This window comes from Callithrix jacchus, chromosome 22, assembly GCF_049354715.1.
Source record: "Callithrix jacchus isolate 240 chromosome 22, calJac240_pri, whole genome shotgun sequence".
NCBI lineage: Eukaryota > Metazoa > Chordata > Mammalia > Primates > Cebidae > Callithrix > Callithrix jacchus.
The window spans coordinates 36,260,627-36,281,125 of NC_133523.1; the positions used below are offsets into that span (position 1 = coordinate 36,260,627).

The 20,499-nt window shown below is 50.5% G+C and overlaps 1 protein-coding gene across 2 annotated transcripts in view; it reads left to right on the forward strand.

The window, feature by feature from the left end:
- The first annotated feature begins 16 nt into the window (after positions 1 to 16).
- Positions 17 to 20,499, forward strand: part of ITPKC (inositol-trisphosphate 3-kinase C) — a 24,486-nt gene continuing 4,003 nt past the window's right edge. For both annotated transcript variants that reach the window (XM_002762140.6, XM_017967462.4), the window contains exons 1-6: positions 17 to 1,273; positions 8,493 to 8,592; positions 11,420 to 11,633; positions 15,142 to 15,346; positions 18,805 to 18,906; positions 19,505 to 19,576. In XM_002762140.6, the coding sequence (XP_002762186.2) occupies positions 146 to 1,273; positions 8,493 to 8,592; positions 11,420 to 11,633; positions 15,142 to 15,346; positions 18,805 to 18,906; positions 19,505 to 19,576 (1,821 nt within the window). In that variant the 5' untranslated portion in view covers positions 17 to 145. The remainder of the gene's footprint in view (positions 1,274 to 8,492; positions 8,593 to 11,419; positions 11,634 to 15,141; positions 15,347 to 18,804; positions 18,907 to 19,504; positions 19,577 to 20,499) is intronic.

Consider the following 20,499-nt stretch of genomic DNA (forward strand, 5'->3'; position numbering starts at 1 on the left):
GTATCGGTTAACCCTTGCGCGGCGGGGCAGGCTGGAGCTCCGCGGGCCGGAACCTGAGAGTCGGGGCTACCCAGCCACACCCCTCACGGGATTTAAAGGGATAGAAGGGGCCGGATCGGCCTAAGCCCGAACCAAAGGAGCGGGCATGAGGCGCTGCCCGTGCCGCGGGAGCCTGAGCGAGGCGGAGGCCGGGGCGCTGCCCGCAGCGGCCCGCATGGGACTGGAGGCACCGCGAGGAGGGCGGCGGCGGCAGCCGGGACAGCAGCGACCTGGGCCCGGCTCAGGGGCCCCAGCGGGGCGGCCGGAGGGGGGCGGGCCCTGGGCCGGGACGGAGGGGTCCAGCCTCGGTCCTACTCCGGGGACCGATAGTTCACAGACAGAATTCTGGACAGACGGACAGACTGAGCCCGCGGAAGCTGGCCTTGGAGTAGAGACCGACAGGCCCAACCAAAAGACGGAGCCATACAGGTCCAGCCTCCAGACGCATCCAGAAAGGAGCTGGTCAGAGCTGGAGACGACCTGTCCTTGGACGGAGACCGGGACAGATGGCCTTTGGACTGATCCGCACAGGTCCGACCTCCCGTCTCAGCCCGAGAAGGCCAGCCCCTGGACACAGCCAGGGGTTGATGGGCCCTGGACAGAGCTGGAAACACATGGGTCACAGACTCAGCCAGAGAGGGTCAAGTCCTGGGCTGATAACCTCTGGACCCACCAGACCAGTTCCAACCTACAGACTCACCCAGAAGGAGCCTGTCCCTCAACAGAGCCAAGTGCTGATGGCTCCTGGAAAGAACTGTACAATGATGGCTCCTGGACACAACAGAATATTGAAGGTCCCTGGACAGAGCCATACACTGATGGCTCCCAGAAAAAACAGGATGCTGAAACAGCCAGGAAACAGCCTGGCATTGGTGGTTTCCAAACACAACAGGATACTGATGGCTCCTGGACACAGCCTGGCACTGATGGTTCCCAGACAGCACCTGGGACAGACTGCCTCTTGGGAGAGCCTGAGGATGGCCCATTAGAGGAACCAGAACCTGGGGAATTGATGACTCACTTGTACTCTCACCTGAAGTGTAGCTCCCTGTGCCCTGTGCCCCGCCTCATCATCACCCCTGAGACCCCTGAGCCTGAGGCCCAGCCAGTGGGACCCCCCTCCCGGGTTGTTGGGGGCAGTGGCGGCTTCTCCTCTGCCTCCTCTTTCGACGAGTCTGAGGATGACGTGGTGGCCGGGGGTGGAGGTGCCAGCGATCCTGAGGACAGGTCTGGGGTGAGTGGGACCCATCCTGCCCTTGAGCCACATCCCCCCAAACTCCTTATTTCTCTGCCTTGCTTGAGAAGTTCTCTACCCATCGACTCTTAGTTGCCCACCAGCAATTTCATCTCCGGGAAACTCTTCCATCCACTAACCTCCTCCCTCTGACAGCCAGGTTACTAACCCACTCCAGGTACCCCCTCTTAATTGTCTCCTTTCCCCTTCCTACACTGTCTCCAGTCCTGGGGGTCTGCAATGGACAGCCACTGACCGACTTTATGGGGCCCAGGAACCCCTGAAATTGTAGAACTAAGTGAGTCTGTGTGTGTTCACATATATTGTTGTAGTGAGGGTCTGACCTCTGTCAAATCCTCTGGAATCTGAAGAATACTGGAATAGGGAGACAGGCAGGGTGCATTTTCTACCCCACATTTCTTTGTCTGGGGCCTGTGGCTGCCTTAAAGGTTCACAAACCTTCACCACCCCTTAGCCCATTTGTATGCACATTTTTTTATTTTTTGAGATGGAGTTTTGCTCTTGTTGCCCAGGCTGGAGTGTAATGGCACGATCTTGGCTCACTGCAACCTCCGCCTCCCAGGTTCAAGTGATTCTTCTGCCTCAGCCTCCTAAGTAGCTAGGATTACAGGCATGTGCCACCACACCTGGCTAATTTTGTATTTTTAGTAGAGACTGATCTCAGGTGATCTGCCCGCCTCAGCCTCCCAAAGTGCTGGGATTACAAGCATGAGCCACTGCGCCCAGCCTATATGTACATTTTTCTAGGGAGTGAAGCAAATTCCCCCAGCTTTTCATCAGATTCTCAAAGGGCTGTGTGAACCCCAAATGCCAAAGGATTCTTGACCTAGCCAGGAGCCCACCTGGTCTCCCCTGTGACCCGCAGGTCCCCAAAAAGCCCCCTGCATGCTCTTGTTTACTTTGTCCACCCTTGCCCCCAGCTTGGGTGTGGCTCTTCCCTGGTGAATCAGGAGGGCTGGCCAGGCAGGTTCAGGGAGGGCGGGACAGAGCAGAGGCTGATGCGAAACTGGAGAGATTCACGTGGGGCTGGGAGCGGAGTCCGGAGTCCATCAGCTTGTCAGCTTGCCTGCTGAGGCCTCTTATTGCTCTGAGCCCCCCTCACCCCACATGTCTTCCTTAGGGACGTGTTCACACATGTGGCCCTAATTGTGAGAGACAGACCTGCCTTGACGTGCCTGTACCCGTGCGCAGGGGCTGACCCTCCCTGGCCTTCTGCCATCGCTTTTTCCCCTCAGCCTGCCGTCTCAGCTCCTTGGCATGTCAGAACCGCTGGGCTGGAAGTGGGTGAATAATAATAATAATAATAATAGTAACAACAACAGCTAGAACTCACTCACGTTTAGCTCTGTGCTAAGTGCTGTGCTCTTATTAACTCACTCCTCACAGCAGCCCTAATCAGGTATATATATTTTTTTCTGAGACAGAGTTTCCGCTCTTCTTGCCCAGGCTGGAGTGCAATGGCTCCATCTGGGCTCACCACAACCTCTGCCTCCCCAGGTTCAAGCGATTCTCCTGCCTCTTCTGCCCCAGCCTCCTGAGTAGCTGGGATTACAGGCATGTACCACCATGCCTGGGCTAATTTTTTATTTTTTTGGTTTTAGTAGAGATGGGGTTTCTCCATGTTGGTCAGGCTGGTCTCAAAGTCCTGACCTCAGGTGATCTGCCCACCTGAGCCTCCCAAAGTGCTGGGATTGCAGGCATGAGCCACTGCACGTGGACTTTTTTTTTTGAGACAGAGTCTCTCTCTGTCACCCAGGCTGGAGTGCAGTGGCACAATCTCGGCTCACTGCAGCCTTTGCCTCGTCAGTTCTCCTGCTTCAGCCTCCCTAGTAGCTGGGACTATAGGCTACCACACCTGGCTAATTTCTGTATTGTTAGTAGAGATGGGGTTTCACCATGTTGGCCAGGCTAGTCTCAAAACTCCTGACCTCAAGTGACCCACCCATCTCAGCCTCACAAAGTGCTGGAATTACAGGCATGAGCCATGGTGCCTGGCCAAGGTAGATACTATTATTATCTCTTTTTACAGATGAGGAAACAGGCACAGAGAGGTCAAGTCACTTGTCCAAGGATGCACACATTGGAAGATGCAGATCGGATTCAGATCCTTACTGTACACCAGGCACTATTTTAAGTTTTATCTTTTTTTGTTGTTGTTAAATTTTTTTTTCTTTTTCTTTTTCTTTTTTTTTTTTTTTTTTTTTTGTTTTAGAGATGGGGTTTCACCACGTTGGCCAGGGTGGTCTTGAACTCCTGACATCAGGCAATCCACCTGCCTCGGCCTCACAAAGTACTGGGATTACAGGCATGAGCCACTGCACCTGGCCTTTTTTTCCTGTCATTTTTTTTATCTTAAAATAACATCTATCTTAATTAAGGGCTTTATATGTGTTAACTATGAATCCTACGACAGCACTGAGGTTGTCTCCATTCCACAGATGGGGAGCTGAGGCATAGAGAGGTGAGTTCATTTGCTTAGGGTTGGCCAGGTCAAGTCAGAGCCAGGATTCTAACTCAGTTCTGGCTGAGTTTCAGACCCATCGTTTTAAACCTTGCAGCATGTGGCCCTGTTCCTAACTTGTCTCCCTCCCAGGCCTCTCTGTCTCCAGTTTTTGGTCATCCTTCCAGGATCTGCCTCCATGGCCCAGCTCTGGGCAGACACCACCCTGCTCAGGTGCCCTCTCTGAAAGCAGTCAGGGGCTGGCTCCGTACTGCGTTCAGAGCCTCCGGTCTCCAGGCGCCTTCCCAGACCCAGCTTCCTTCCCTCCTCCTGACCCCCTCTGCTGTAACGAGGCGTGAGTACACGCTGTTCCTTGAACACCCTGCTGCTGTCCTGCCTCCACACATTGCTCAAGCCGTTCCCACTGCCGGCATCCCCTTGCTTCCTTGTCCCTTAATTTTGAAATCCTGTCTGACCGTAAAGGCTCAGCTTCCTTTCTCCCTTTCTTCCTTCCTTCCTTCTCATCATCCCTTCCTTTTTAAAAAACTGTGTTCCTTTTCTCTCTCTCTCTCTTTCTCTCTTGCTCTATCTCTCTCTTTCTCTCTTGCTCTTTTGCTTTCTTGCAGGGACAATGTCTCACTGTGTTGCCCAGGCTCAGACTGGTCTTGAACTCCTGGGATCAAGTGATCCTCCTGCCTCATCCTCCCAAAGTGCTGGGATTATAGGTGTGAGCCACTGCTATCCCATTCTTCTCATCAGACAAAAATCACTCCCTAAGACTGCTATGTGTTTGGCTCTATGTTAGCTTTGCTGGGGAAAAAGCAGTGATCAAGACACTAATAGGGCTCCCAGGCCCATGAGAGACACAGACCCATCAGCAGACAGACACAGTTCAGAGTGGTCAGGAGGTTGTGTGAGCCCAGCAGAGGTCACTGGCCAGACATGGGGTGTCAGAGAGGGCTTCCTGGAGGAAGGGGCATATAAGCTGAGGCCATCATGAAAAATTTCTGAGAAAGCCCAGGTAAACCGTCAGATCAACATTTTTTTTTTTTTTTTGAGGCATAGTTTCACTCTGCTGCCCAGGCTGTAGTCCAGTGGTGAGATCTCAGCTCACTGCAACCTCAGCCTCCCAGATTCAAGTGATTCTCCTGCCTCAGCCTCCCAAGTAACTAGGATTACAAGTGCACACCACCACACCCAGCTAACTTTTTTATTTTTAGTAGAGATGGGGTTTCGCTATGTTGGCCAGGCTGGTCCTGAACTCCTGACCTTAGGTGATCCACCCACCTCAGCCTCCCAAAGTGCTGGGATTACAAGCATGAGTCACTGTGCCTGGCCCAGATCTAACATAAAACAGAGAGAGAAGATATTAAATTTATGATTAAGGGGCCAGGTGTGGTGGCTCACACCTATAATCCCAGCACTTTGGGAGGATGAGGCAGGAGGTTTGCTTGAGCCCAGAAATTTCAGACCTCTCTGGGCAACACAGTGAGACCTTGTCTCTACTAAAAGTAAAAAAGAATTAGCCAGGTATGGTGGTGTACGCCTGTATCCCGACTACTTGGCAGGCTAAAGCAGGAGGATCACTTGAGTCTGGGAGGCAGAGGTTGCAGTTAGCCAAGATCATACCTCTGCACTTCAGCCTGGGCAACAGAGTGAGATCCTATCTCAAAAAAAAAAAAATTATGATTAAAAACGTCTCAACTAACATCCTTCAATCCAAGTATCAAAGAAGGTTTCTGGAGCATCTGTTGTGTGCCAGGCCATGTGCGGGGGACATAGTCATAACCACAACAGCCCCAGTCTCTGCCTTCATGAGCTTGTAGTCCAGCAAGAGGGTAATGGGGTAAGCCCCAAGGCACCGGGATCCAACCAGAGCTGGAACCCCTGCACTGTGCGGGGGATGCTGGGTAAGTGGCTTCACCTCTCAGACCCTCTGTTTCCTCCTCTGTAACACCAAGACAATAATCTCCCTGTGGTTGTGTTTTAGGAATTAAGCAGGTTGTGGCACACCGAGTCTTTGTCGTTGTGCCTGCTATGTTCCAGGTACCTAGTAAACAGGAACCTTTATTAATCATCTCTTCCCCAGGGCTGCCAGCTGGATTGGGGCGGGACTAACCCATCCTGAACCCTGAGGCCCAACAGTGTGACTCCCTGTTAACCTTTCCACTGTCAATGAGATGTCTGCAAGGTAGCTGGGCTCTGAGGGGGCTGGAGAGATGGACACGCCCTTGATCCTGGGGTAGGACGGGGATGAGCCACACAGCTTCCTTCTCTGGAGGTGACCTACTCTCCCAGTACTTGCTAAGGGACTCTACGTGCTTATGGGGCGCAGAATGTATTCCTGTGTGTGTATGTGTTCATGAGTCAGACACTAACCCTGTCAAAAAGCTCATAGTTTAGTCAGCATGATACAACAAAATCCCTGTTTACTGTTTGCTTCTCTGGTTTTCTTTATTTCTTTTCTTTTTTTGAGTCAGGGTCTCTCCCTGTTGCCCAGGCTGGAATGCAGTGGCACAGTTGGGAGGCCGTGGCGGGTGGATTACCTGAGGTCAGGAGTTTGAAACCAGCCTGACCAACATAGTGAAATGAAACTCTGTCTCTACTAAAAATGCAAAAATTAGCCGGATGTGGTGGATCATGCCTATAATCCCAGCTAGTTGGGAGGCTGAGGCAGGTGAATCTCCTGAACCCTGGAGGAGGAGGTTGCAGTGAGCCGAGATCACACCATTGTACTCAAGCCTGGGCAACAAGAGTGAAACTCCATCTCAAAAAATAAATAAATAAATGATTTTTTTGTGGAGATGCGGGTCTTGCTGTGTTGCTCAGGCTGGCCTCGATCTCCTGGGCTCAGTAATCCTCCCACCTTGGTTTCCCAGTGTTGAGATTACAGCCGTAAGCCACCATACTCGGCTGCTTCTGTGATTTCCTATCATTCTCGGTCTCTCTCTTTTTCTATGTCTATTCATCTTTTTCTTTTCATCATTACTTTGTATCTCTCTCTCTTTCAGTCTTCCTATATTTCTTTTGGTTTTTTTTTTTGAGATGGAGTATCACTCTGTTGCCCAGGCTGGAGTGCAGTGGCGTGTTCTTGGCTCACTGCAACCTCCACCTCCTGGGTTCAAACGACTCTCATTCCTCATCCTCCCGAGTAGCTGGGACTACAGGTGTGTGCCACGACACCTGGCTAATTTTTGTATTTTTAGTAGAGATGGGGTTTCACCATGTTGGCAAGGCTGGTCTCAAACTCCCGACCTCAGGTGATCCACTCGCCTCACCCTCCTGAAGTGCTGGGATTACAGGTGAGAACCACCACACCCGGCCTGTTTCTTTCTATTTTAGCAATTCTATACCAGTCTCTGTACTTGTCAGGGTAGGTCAGGATTTGCTGTGGTAACAAGTAGCCCCCAAATCTTAGTGACTTAGAACAACAAGGGATTATTTTGGTTTATACTACGTATTGGCCATGGGTCAGTGGTGGGTCAGTGGCTCTGCTTCATGCTGTCTTCACTCAGGGGCCCAGGCTGAGGGAGCTTTCATTTCTCTTCTTACTCTCTCACCCACAGGGGAAGGAACATGGAGAGTCATGAATTGGCTTTTAAGGCTCCTCTGCAAAAGTGACACTTCTGCTCAGAGTTAATTGGCCAAAGCAAGGCCAGGTGTGGTGGTTCACACCTGTAATCCCAGCATGTTGGAGATCAAGATGGGAGGATTGTATGAGGCCAGGAGTTCAAGACCAGCCTGGGCAACATAGCAAGATGCCATGAAATAGCTTGGCATGGTGGCACACACCTGTAGTCCTGGCTACTCTGGGATGGGAGGATCACTTGAGTCCAGGAGTTAGAGGTTGAGGTTGCAGTGAGATATGATGGTGCCATTATTCTACAGTCTGGGTGACAGAGATCCCGTCTCTCTAAAAATGAAAAACAAAAACAAAAACCTCGGTTCAAGAAGGCAGGAGGGATGTCTCTGGACTAGTAGCTGGAGCTGTGTGGTGAACAGCTCGCATGACTGCCGTGGTCTCTACCGCTGTCCCTGTCTGTCTCTCTGTCATCACTACATCATCTGGCTCTGTTTCTGTCTCTCTGTGGTCCATCTCCATCCATCAACTCCTGCCTCTATCATCTTCCCCAGGAGGTCTGACCTGGTTTAGGGACAGAGATGGGGCTTCTAAGATTTGTGACTGGGCCCAACATAATTGCTCACACCTATAACCCCAACACTTTGGAAGACTGAGGCAGGCTGGGCGTGGTGGCGGGTGCCTGTAATCCCAGCTACTCGGGAGGCTGAGGCAGGGGAATTGCTTGAACCCGCAAGGTGGAGGTTGCAGTAAGCCAAGATCGCACCACTGCACTCCAGCTTGGGTGACAGAGCAAGATGCCATATTAAAAATAATAAACCAAGAGATTTGGGACAGTGTATGTGCTGTGGAAGATGTAGGGGTTGGTTGTTACCACAGCAAAACCTAGCCTATCCTTCCTCATAAGAGAAGGACCGAGAGACACAGATGCAAAGAAACTGAAGACAGAAAGGGAGAAATTGACAAAGAACTTCCCCTATCTTGCTGAGGCATTTGGGCAATCTAGTGATTGAACTGAGTGGGGTTCACTCACCCCAACAAGCCTGGGAACAGTGATCCCAGGAAGCCCCTGGCCCTGGAAAGACTGCAGGTTCCCTTTCCTTCCCTCTCATTGCAGCACCTCTACCCCTGCCTTCCCTGACCTTGGCCCTGACCCCACTCTGCTCTGCCCCCAACAGAGCAAACCCTGGAAGAAGCTGAAGACAGTTCTGAAGTATTCACCCTTCGTGGTCTCCTTCCGAAAACACTACCCTTGGGTCCAACTTTCCGGACACGCTGGTGAGAGTGGGGCGGTGGTGGACAGGGCTGGGCAGAGTCTCCTGGGCCAGGGAAAGGGATGTTCTCTGCAGTTCCCCAAACTAGTGATGAGCTTGGTGACAGTCCCCACCTTACGGGGCTGTTATAGGCAGTGCTTAGGCCTGGGCCTGGCCCTTATGTCAGAACAAAGGGCTATTCCCTGTTATTCTGGTGGAGAGAGGGAGCTTCAGCTGTGGGGACAGATGGGTCTGGGTTCAAACCCTAGTTCTGCTCTGTATTCATGGGTGACCCTGGGCCAGTTACTTTCCTTTACTGGGCCTCAGCTGCACCATCTGTTAATGTGGAGATAATCTGACCTCCCTTGCAGGATTAACTGAAAAGTTAAAAATCCAAATGGATATAAAGAATGAGGCCGGGCACGGTGGCTTACATCTTTAACCCCAGCACTTTTGCAGGCCAAGACCTGAGGATCGCTTGAGCCCAGGAGGTCAAGACCAATCTGGGCAACATAGTGAGACCCTGTCTCAATTTTAAAAAAAAGGATTGGCCGGGCGTGGTGGCTCATGTCTGTAATCCCAGCACTTTGGGAGGCTGAAGCGGGTGTTTCATCTGAGGTCAGGAGTTCAAGACCAGCCTGGTCAATGTTGTGAAACCCCATCTCTACTAAAAATACAAAAATTAACCAGACATGGTGGCGGGCACCTGTAATGCTAGTTACTCAGGAGGCTGAGGCAGGAAAATAATTTGAACCTGGGAGGAGAAGTTTGTGGTGAGCTGAGATCGTGCCACTGCACTCCACCCTGGGCCACAGAGTGAAACTCTGTCTCCAAAAAAAAAAAAAAATGATTGAGGCACAGGACCCTCATGAGTGGAAATGATCACTCCTTGCCCTCTCCCCATGTTTAGAGCTTGGTAGGCCTTCAGTAAATAGCAGCTATAACAGTTTGCCCCCAGGACCTCGCAAAATCCTCCAGCACATAGTAGCAAATGCATAGCATATAGCACCCTTTTGAAGGGCTGGACCATAAATATCTTAGGTTCTGTGGGCCATGTGGTCTCTGTTGCAGCTACTCAGCTCTGCTATTACAGCAGGAAAGCTGCATAGACACTATGTAAACATATGAGTGTATCTGTATTCCAATAAAACTTTATTTACAAAAAACAGCAGCAGGCTGGACTAGAAAACTGTGCCTGCCCATCAGCAAACAGAGACAATAAGAGAACTTGTCTGCCTTTTTTGTCATTGGATCTGACCTGGAAATAAGGCAAGATCCCCTAAGACTGTGGCAACACAAGTCTTTCATCTATGTGTTCTAGTTACTATTGCTGAGTTTATTAAAAAAAAAAAAACAAAACCAAAAAACTCAGCAGGTCACAGTGGCTCATGGCTGTAATTCTAGCACATTGGGAGGCTGAGGTGGGAGGATCGCTTCAGCCAGGGAGTTCAAGACCAGCCTGGGCGACATAGCAAGACCCTGTCTCTATGAAAGATTAAAAACTTAACCAGGCACGGTGGTATGCACCAGTGGTCCCAGGTACTTGGGAGGCTGAGGTGGGAGGATTGCTTGAGTCCAGGAGGTCTGGGCTGTAGTGAGCCTTGATGGCACCACAGCACTCCAGTCTAAATGACTGAGTGAGACCCTGTCTCAAAAATAAAATGAAAAACAAAAACTCCAAACCCCCAAACTTAGTGATGGTTAAAAAAAAAAAAAAACTTAGTAGAATAACACAACCATTTTATTAACCTCACAAGTTTGGGGTCAGTAATTCAGACAGGATGGCAGGGATGGCTTGTCACTGCTCCAAAATATCTAGGAACTCAGCTAGGGACACTTGGAGGCTGCAAGCTGAAAACTTTTAGAGGTTCATTCCCATACATGCCTGGTGGTTGATGCTGGCTATTGGCTGGGGTCTCAGATGGGGCTGCCACCTGGAAAGCCTACAGTGTGGCTTTGCCATGTAGCTACTTGAGCTTCCTCATAGTATGGTGGCCTCAGAGTACTTAGATTTCTAACAAGACAGCTCAGGACTGCCTTGAAGGTAAGTGTCTCTGCCAACAGAAGTCATGCAGTGGCACTTCTGCCATAAACCCTCCCAAATTTAATGTGAGAGCAATCTATTTTTTATTTATTCATTTAATTTTGAGATAGGGTCTCACTCTGTTGCCCAGGCTGGAATGCAGTGGTGCAACCATAGCTCATTGCAGCCTTGAACTCCTGGCCTCAAAGGATCCTCCCACTTCAACCTCTCAGATATGCTGAGCCACTGCACCCAGCTTGGGAGAGTAATTAGCGTACACTTCTTAATGGGAAAATTCTAGAAGAGGAGGATCACGCTGAGCCTCTTGAGAGTGGGTCAGGAGATACTGTTGTAGCCAACTCTGGAAAATGTAATCCAGGCTGGGCACAAGAAGAAATTAGAAATTTTAATCTACACTATCTGTATGGTCCAGGAAATGCTTGATCTATAAATTAACTTAAATAGGCCCTGGTTCTTAGCACCTGGGGACTCCAGGCAGCAGCAAATGCAAATCCACTCTGGAGAGTGATGCTCTGGACCTAGATCTCACAGAATTCCCACAGATGATCACACTTGTACAATCAAAAATTACAAAACAAATGAAGACAACACGTGCTGGGAACAGGACTTTGTTTAAGCAATAGAGAACAGAAATTGGCCCTTTCCTTACCAAACCCTGGCCAAGACTCTAAGAACTGCAGGGAGAGAGAGCATTGCAGGAGGGCCAGGGAAGATAATGGTGGCCAGGATCTGATGCCAACAGGGAGCTCGGGGGACGTTCTCTTTCAGATCCAGTTTCTCATCCTCACATTGATTCTACCGTCCTTAGGGAACTTCCAGGCAGGAGAGGATGGTCGGATTCTGAAACGTTTCTGTCAGTGTGAGCAGCGCAGCCTGGAACAGCTGATGAAAGACCCGCTGCGGCCTTTTGTGCCTGCCTACTATGGCGTGGTGCTGCAGGATGGCCAGACCTTCAACCAGATGGAAGACCTCCTGGCCGACTTTGAGGGCCCCTCCATTATGGACTGCAAGATGGGCAGCAGGTGGGACTGGGGCAGGGGGTGGGCATTATTGAAAATAGCACCAAGTCCATTTTTAAAGTGGTTGTACCAGTGTGTCTTCCCACCACCATGTATGAGTGTTCCAGTTATCCCAGTCACCCCAGATTCTTACCAGTACCTGGTGTACTGTTTTATTAACTTAAGCCATTCCAATGGGTCTGGAATAGTATCTCTCTTTTTTTTTCTTTGAGACAGAGTCTTACTCTATCACCCAGGCTGGAGTGCAGTGGCACAGTCTTGGCTCACTGCAACTTCCACCTCCCGGGTTCAAGCGATTCTCCCACATAAGCCTACCGAGTAGCTGGGACTACAGGCACCCGCTGCCACACCTGGCTAATTTTTGTATTATTAGTAGAGACGGGGCTTTACCATGTTGGCCAGGCTGGTCTCAAACTCCCGACCTCAGATGATCTGCCCGCCTTAGCCTCCCAGAGTGCTGGGATTACAGGCATGAGCCACCATGCCCGGTCTGCAAGAAGTGGACTGTAATTGCTCACTCAAGCTGGGCACAGAGGCTCACACCTATAATCCCCCCTACACACACACACACACACACACACACACACACACTGTCTCTCCAACTCTCCCATTTCAGTCTTTTAATAGTCTTTTGATAAACAAAAATAGCATTTTTATTATTATTATTTTTTAAGACAGAGTCTCACTCTGTTGCCCTGGCTGAGGTGCAGTAGTGTGATCACAGCTCACTGTAGCCGTGAACTCCTGGGCTCAGGTGGTCCTCTCACCTTAGTCTCCAGGGTAACTAGAACTATGGGTATGTGCCACCAGGCCTGGCTATTCTTTTATTTTTTTATAGAGAAATCTCCCTGTACTGCCCAGTTGGTCTTGAACTCCTGAGCACAAGTGATCCTCCTCCTTCTGCCCCCTGAGTCGCTGGGACCATAGGCACATACTGTCACGCCTAGCTAAGTTTTCAGTTTTTTTGTAGAGAGAGGCTGATTAGGAAAAACTCTGAAACCATGTTTCTCCTCTCCTCTCATACCACTGCCACAACAATGACAGCACAGAAGACTTCTGTGGCCAAATATGTAGAGTTTTTTTTTTGTGTGTGTGACAAAGTTTTGTTCTTGTCACCCGGGCTGGAGTCCAGTGGCTCCATCTCAGCTCACTGCAACCTCCGCCGCAGTTCTCCTGCCTCAGCCTCCCAAGTAGCTGGGATTACAGGCACCTGTCATCACACCCAGCTAATTTTTGTGTTTTTGGTAGAGACGGGGTTTCACCATGTTGGCCAGGCTGGTTTTGAACTCTTGACCTTAGGTGATCCACCCGCCTCAGCCTCTCAAAGTGCTTGGATTACAGGCGTGAGCCACTGTGCCTGGCCATGTATAGATTTTTTAACCCCACACACCAAGCAATGGATGCCAGCTGGATGTCCTCCAATTCAATCTATCTGGAAATAATGTCAGATCCCACAGGTTGGGGGCTCAGTCCCCAAGACTGCCCCCAACCACAGATACCAGTTACAAGTCCAGGCCTCCTGAACTTCCGGCTGACTGGCTCCAAGTTGGAGTTCCTATGATCCTCTTTGGGTTCAATTAAATTGCTGGAGTGGCTCAAAGAACTCAGGGAAACATTTTCTTACCTTCACTGGTTTACTGTAAAGCAGAGGTCCCCAGCCACCAGACCATGGACCAGTACCGGAATGGGGCCCCACAGTAGGAGGCCAACCAGTATTACCACCTGAACTCTACCTCCTGTCAGACCAGTTGCGGCAGGAGATTTCGGGAGGGCAAACCCTGCTGTGAACTGTGCCTGCCAGGGATCTAGACTGCACGCTCCTATGAGAATCTGATGCTTGAGGGCCTGAGATAGAACAGTGTCATCCAGAAACCATCCCCCTCACAGTCCGTGGGAAAAACTGTCTTCCATGAAACCAGTCCCTGGTGCCAGAAAGGTCAGGTGCTGCCACAAAGGATACTGGAAAAGATGAAGAGATGTGTAAGGATGGGGGAAGGGCTGCAGAGCTTCCACGCCCTCCCTGGGAACCACCCTCAAGGAACCAGTCCTCGGGTTTTAAGGGAGGTTTTAGGACACCAGCACTCCTTCCCGCAGGGTATAGGGTGGGACCCTCTCTGGGGAGGGTCCTAAGACCCCAGGCAAGAAGGTGGGGAAAGATCAGAGTCCTGCCTTGGGGCAGGTGAAAGGAGGGCAGAAGAAGGTCAGAGAAATTGTGGTTTCTTGAGGTCTAACACACCCCACATTATAATAACAAAAGACTGTGGCCGGGCGTGTGGCTCCTGCCTAAAATCCCAGCACTTTGGGAGACTGAGGCAGGTGGATCACTTGAGGCTGGAAGTTCAAGACAAGCCTGGGCAACATGATGTAACCCTGACTCTACTAAAAATATACAAAAATTTGCCAGGCCTGGTGGTGGTGCACTCTTGTAATTCCAGCTACTCAGGAGGCTGAGGTGGGAGGAGCGCTTGAACCGGGGAGGCAAAGGTTGCAGTGAGCCAAGATCACGCCACTGCACTCCAGCCTGGGCAACAGAGCAATACTCCACGTGCCGCCCCCTCCCCACAAAAAAAAGCCTGACGCGGTAATCACACCTGTAATCCCAGCAAGATTATAGCAAGGGCTATGGGAGCTATGAGCCAGGAACCATGGACGAAAACCAAAATACATCATAACTAACACCACACAGGGTCTCGCTATGTTGCCCAGGCTGATCTTGACCTCCTGGTATCAAACAAACCTCCTGTCTTGGCCTCCCAAAGTGCTAGGATTATAGACGTGAGTACCTGGCCTTACCTTTAAATTCAGTCCAGTTTGTCAGTTTTTTTCTTTAAGAAATCTTTTCCTACTCCAAGCTCGTGCAAATATTATGTTTTCTTCTATAAGCTTTATTGTTTTAACTTTTACATTTAGACCTACAATCTGGCTAGAATTAATGTTTATGTGGGGGGGAGGCAGCAATCAATATGGATATCCTGTTGACCCAGTACAGTTTATTGAAAAGACTTCCCGGCCGGGCGAGATGGGTCACGTCTGTAATCTCAGCACTTTGGGAGGCCAAGGTGGGTGGATCACCTGAGGTCGGGAGACCAGCCTGACCAACATGGAGAAATCCCATCTCTACTAAATACAAAATTAGCCGGGCGTGGTGGTGGGGGGCATGTAATCCCAGCTACTTGGGAGGCTGAGGCAGGAGAATTGCTTGAACCTGGGAGGTGGAGGTTGCAGTGAGCCAAGATTGTGCCATTGCACTTCAGCCTGGGCAACAAGAGCGAAACTCCGACTCAAAAAAAAAGAAAGAAAAAAGAAAAGACTTCCCTTTCCCCATGAATTGCAGTGTGTTGTCATAAACTACATGACTCTCCGTGTGTGTCCCTGTGGACTCTGTTGTATTCCATGCATCGATCTGCCCATTCTTGTGCCACACTGTGGCTTTCTGTCTCAATATCAGGAAGGATAAGCCCTCCAGCTTTGTTCTTCACAATTTCCTTTGTCACATCCTCTGTGTGCTCAGGACCTACCTGGAAGAGGAGCTGGTGAAGGCACGGGAACGTCCCCGTCCCCGGAAGGACATGTATGAGAAGATGGTGGCTGTGGACCCTGGGGCCCCTACCCCTGAGGAGCATGCCCAGGGTGCAGTCACCAAGCCCCGCTACATGCAGTGGAGGGAGACTGTGAGCTCCACCTCCACCCTGGGCTTCCGGATCGAGGGCATCAAGGTGAGGGCCAGGAGTGGCCTGTCCTGTCCCAGGAAGGCCTAAAGCCAGATCCCAGGCAGGGCTTCTTGGGGAAAGCTGGGAGAGAGTATGGGAGACAGCAGGGGCGAAAGGCTGGGGCTGGGGAGGCCCAGCCTCTCTCTTACCCCCACACCCATCAGAACCCATGTTCTGTTTGTCTGTCTACCTGAGCATCTCCTGAGTCCATTTTTTTCTTCTCTCCTTCTTCATGGTCACATCCTAGTCCAGCCCCATCTTCTCCTGCCTCCATCTCCCTGGGTGTGCCGGCCCTGATCTCCCTACAGCACAAGAGCTGGAGGGATCCCTTTCCCCCAGCTATGGAGGTTTCTCTTTTTCCTTCTGCATTCCTTTTTTTGTTTGTTTTTTTTTACCATAACCTCCGCCTCCCGGGTTTAAGCGATTCTCCTGCCTCAGCCTCCCAAGTATCTGGGATTACAGGCATGCACCACCATGCCCAGCTATTGTATTCCTTTTTCTTTGGAAAATTAAATATAATTGTTTGAATAGGTCACGTATGGTGGCTCATGCCTGTAATCTCAGCAGTCTTGGAGGCCAAGGCAGGAGGATTGCTTGAGGCCAGCAGGTGTTCAGGACTAAGCTGGGTAACATAGGGAACCTCTGCTTCTAGAAGAAAAAAGATTATTTGAATAGCTAGTCACATAGTTCAAAAGTCAAAATAATATTATAAAAGAGTAAATGTGGGGGGGTGGGGAGTTGGGGAAGAGATCATGGGGAGAAATGCCAGATACAGGTGAAGGGGAGGAAGGCAGCAAATCATACTGCCACGTGTGTACCTATGCAACTATCTTGCATGTTCTTCACATGTACCCCCAAACCTAAAATGCAATAAAAAAAGAAACAGAAAGTGACATTAAAAAAAGCAAAAAAAAAAAAAAAAAAAGGGTAAATGTGGAGAAACTTCTCCCAGCCCTGCTGCTGTCCTCCCCATTCTGTCCCTCCTCTGCCTGCTCGTGGGGAACCACTTCAGAGTTTCTTGTGTTTATTCCTGACACTGCAAGTCAATGCAGTTGTGTATCCTAACGTTCCTCAGTATGCAGACTGATTGCTACTTTGTTCATTTCACTTCATGGTAACATCTGGACTGGGGGCGGTGGCTCAAGCCTGAATTCCAGCACTTTGGGAGGCTGAGGTGGGCAGATCACAAGGTTACAAGATGGAGAAACCTCGTCTCTACTAAAAATATAAAAATTAGCTGGGCATGGTGGTGCACACCTGTAGTCCCAGCTACTTGGGAGGCTGAGGCAGGAGAATCGCTTGAACCTGGGGGGCAGAGGTTGCAGTGAGCTGAAATTGCACCACTGCACTGACAGAGCGAGACTTCATCTCAAAAAAAAAAGAAATTGTAACATCCTGGAGAGTTTTCCCCATCATTCCATAGAGAGCCTCTTCTTTCTTACTGGTTTTTGCCCCACAGTTATGTCACACTCTCTTTGTGAATGTGCCATGGTACCCTATAGATAGACACCTAGGTTATTTCCATTTTTTGCCATTACCAGGCCTCAAAGAATCACATTGTACATAAGACATTTTGCAAGTATGAAGATTTAGCTGTAGACCAGATTTCCAGAAGCAGCACTACTGGCCAAAGACTAAAGGCATGGCAGTTTGCTAGAGATGACCACACTTCCACTATCAGGGCTAGGCTGCCGCGCACCCCACCAGCCACGTGTGAGAATGCCCTTTGCAGATCTGACCCTGTCATTCTGTTCAAAACCAGCAGAGTTCCACGGCCTGTAGGGCCCTCTGGGATATAGCTTGGTCTCTCCCTCATTCTTCTCTTTTCTTTTTGAGTTGGAGTCTCACTGTCACCCAGGCTAGAGTGCCATGGCACAATCTCAACTCACTGCAACCTCCACCTTCCAGGTTTAAGCAATTCTCCCACCTCAGCTTCCCAACTCAGTGCGATTACTGGCATGCACTATCACGCCTGGCTAATCGTTTGTATTTTTAACAGAGATGGGGTTTCACCGTGTTGGCCAAGCTGATCTTGAATTCCTGGCCTCAAGTGATCTGCCTGCCTTAGCCTCCCAAGTGCTGGGATTACAGGCGTGAGCCACAGTGCCTGGCCTCTCATTCCTCTCATTCTCTTTGTGTACCTTCAGGCACAGTGAAGCACTTTCATTTCCTTGAAATGGGCCTGATTTTTCCTGCCACAAGGCTTCTGCACCCCTCTGCCAGGAATGCTCTTATTGATTGATTGATTGAGATGAGGTTTCACTCTGTCGTTTCGCGCTGTTGCCCAGGCTGGAGTGCAGTGGCGCGATCACAACTCACTGCAGCCTCAATCTCTGAAGCTCCAGCGATCCCCTTACCTTGGCCTCCTGAGTAGCTGGGACCACAGGTGCATGCCACCACACCCTGGTCTCTTCCCTCTATGTTCCCTGGTTGACTTTAAGTCATTTTTCTGTCTCCTTTCAAATTTTGCTTCCTCGGGGAAGCCCTCCCTGATTTCCATTCTACTAGATCAGGGTTCCCTCTTCACCTCCTCATAGCTCCTTATTCTCTTTCATTATTCTTATCTTCCTTTGTGATGATCTTAATCACTGTCTGCCTCCCTCATCTGACTGTCTGTCCTGTTACCCCCTATTGCCAAGTTCCCCTGTAGCACCTGGCACAGCATGGCAGATGACTTAGGTGGCTTCTCTGAGCCCCTCTCAAACATAACAAATAACATTAGTTTCATTAGTCTCCACTATGTGCCAGGCACTGTGCTGTGCATCCTACACACCCGATCTCCTCTAATCCTTACACCAGCCTTAGCAAGTAGACACCAACACAATTCCCATTTTCCAGATGAAGAAACTGAGACTGAGGCAGGTGAAGTGACTTAGGACCGCCCACCTAGAAAAGACCAGAGCTGTGATTCAAAGCCAGCTCCACCCCCTCCTCCAAAGCCCACTTTGCTGGATGGGTTCTACCAGGAGGTTCAAAACTGGAAGGGTGTGGAAGGACTGAGGCGTAGGCATGTAACCTGGGGCTGGGTTGAGCAGGGAGGCTGGCCTCTTCCTTGGGCAGCAAGCGTGCAGGCAGGTGGAGGGTCCTGGGAAGTTTGTTTTTTTTTTGGTGACAGAGTCTTGTTCTGTTGCCCAGGCTGGAATGCAGTGTCACAATCTCTGCTCACTGAAACCTCTGCATCCCAGGTTCAAGCAATTTTCCTGCCTTAGCCTCCCGAGTAGCTGGTATTATAGGTGCCCACCATCATACCTGGCTAATTTTTTGCAATTTTAGTAGAGACAGGGCTTTGTCATGTTGCCCGGGCTCCTGACCTTAAGTGATCTGTCCTCCTCGGCCTCCCAAAGCACTGAGATTACAGGCATGAGCCACCGCGCCTGGCCTCCTGGGAGGTATTTGAAGTTGCTGGGTATTGGGTGTGGGAAGGAAAATGCCATGACCCTGTCCCTCCACACCCTGCCCTGCAGAAAGCCGATGGGACCTGCAACACCAACTTCAAGAAGACACAGGCACTGGAGCAGGTGACGAAGGTGCTGGAGGACTTTGTGGATGGAGACCACGTAATCCTGGTGAGCAGGACACCCATGTCCCAGAATGTAGCAGCTTAAGACAGCCACCATTTATTCTCGCTCCAAAGTCTGTGGGCTTCTGCTTTGGGTGGGGCTGGACTGATACTGGCTGGCTTTCCTCAGTCTGAGGTCAGCTGGTGGCTTGGCAAGGCTGGCTGGTCCAGGGTGGCCCTGCTCCCAGCTCTGCTGGTTGGCTCATGACTTGGCCACATGTCTCTCGACAGCAGGATGGCCTGGGCTTGTTCTCACTTGTTTCACTTGCCAAGAGAACAAGTGAAAATGCAAGGCCTCTTGATGCCTGGGCTCAGAATGGCCACTGTCATCTCTGCTATTCAGCAAGTCATGTGACCCAGTCTGAATCGAAGGGTCCAGGAGACAGACTCCGCCTCTGAAATTCATGGAATCCACCACTATTGTCTGTGCCACCTTGATGAATCCAAGCCCTCACTCCTCCACCCTGTCTTCCCCGTGGCTCCCTTCTTCTTTTCTGGCTAGAGGCTGCCTACTTCTTTGGGGGCATGGGGTGAGGTGAGAGCTCAAGGTGGGCAAGCCCCCATAAGTTCCCCATGCTAACCAAAGAACCCTCCCTGTCACACAGCAAAAGTACGTGGCACGCCTAGAAGAACTTCGTGAAGCTCTGGAGATCTCCCCCTTCTTCAAAACCCACGAGGTGCGAGCCCTGGCCGCCATGGGTGGATGTGGGGGTGTTGGGGTCCAGGTGCATGGAGGGGAAACCATTGATGAATGACAAAGATATAAAAAGGGGCTGGGCGTGGTGGCCCACACCTGTAATACCAGCACTTTGGGAGGCCAAGGTAGGAGGCTTACTGGAGCCCAGGAGTGCCAAGACCAGCCTGGGCAACACAGCAAGACCCCATCTCTATTAAAAAAGAAAAAAATGCCTGGTGAGGTAGTGTGCACCTGTGGTCCCAGATACTTGGGAGGCTAAGGCTGGAGAATTGCTTGAGCCCAGGAGGTTCAGGGTTCAGTGAGCTGTGATCGTGCCACTGTACTTTTGTCTGGGTGACAGAGCAAGACCCTCTCTCAAAAAATAAAACAGGCATGGCTCATACCTGTAATCCCACCACTTTGGGAGGCCAAGGCAGGTGAATCACCTGAGGTCAGGAGTTCAAGACTTCAAGACCAGCCTGATCAACATGGTAAAACCCCATCTCTACTAAAAATACAAACCTGTCTCTACTAAAAATACAAAAATTATTCGGGCATGATGGTATGCACCTGTAATCTCAGCTACTCGGGAGGCTGAGGCAGGAGAATCACTTGAACCTGGGAAGCGGAAGTTGCAGTGAGTCACTGCACTCCAGCCTGGGCAACAAGAGTGAAACGCTGTCTCTAAAATAAGATAGACCAGGTGTGGTGGCCCATGCCTATAGTCCCAGCACTCTGGGAGGCTGAGGTGGGAGGATCACTTGAGCTCAGGAGTTCCGAGAGCAGCCTGGGCAACATAATGAGACCCTGTGTCTACAAAAAAGTAAAAAATAAGGCCGGGGCGGTGGCTCATGCCTGTAATCCCAGCACTCTGGGAGGCTGAGGTGGGTGGATCTCCTGAGGTCAGGAGTTCAAGACCAGACT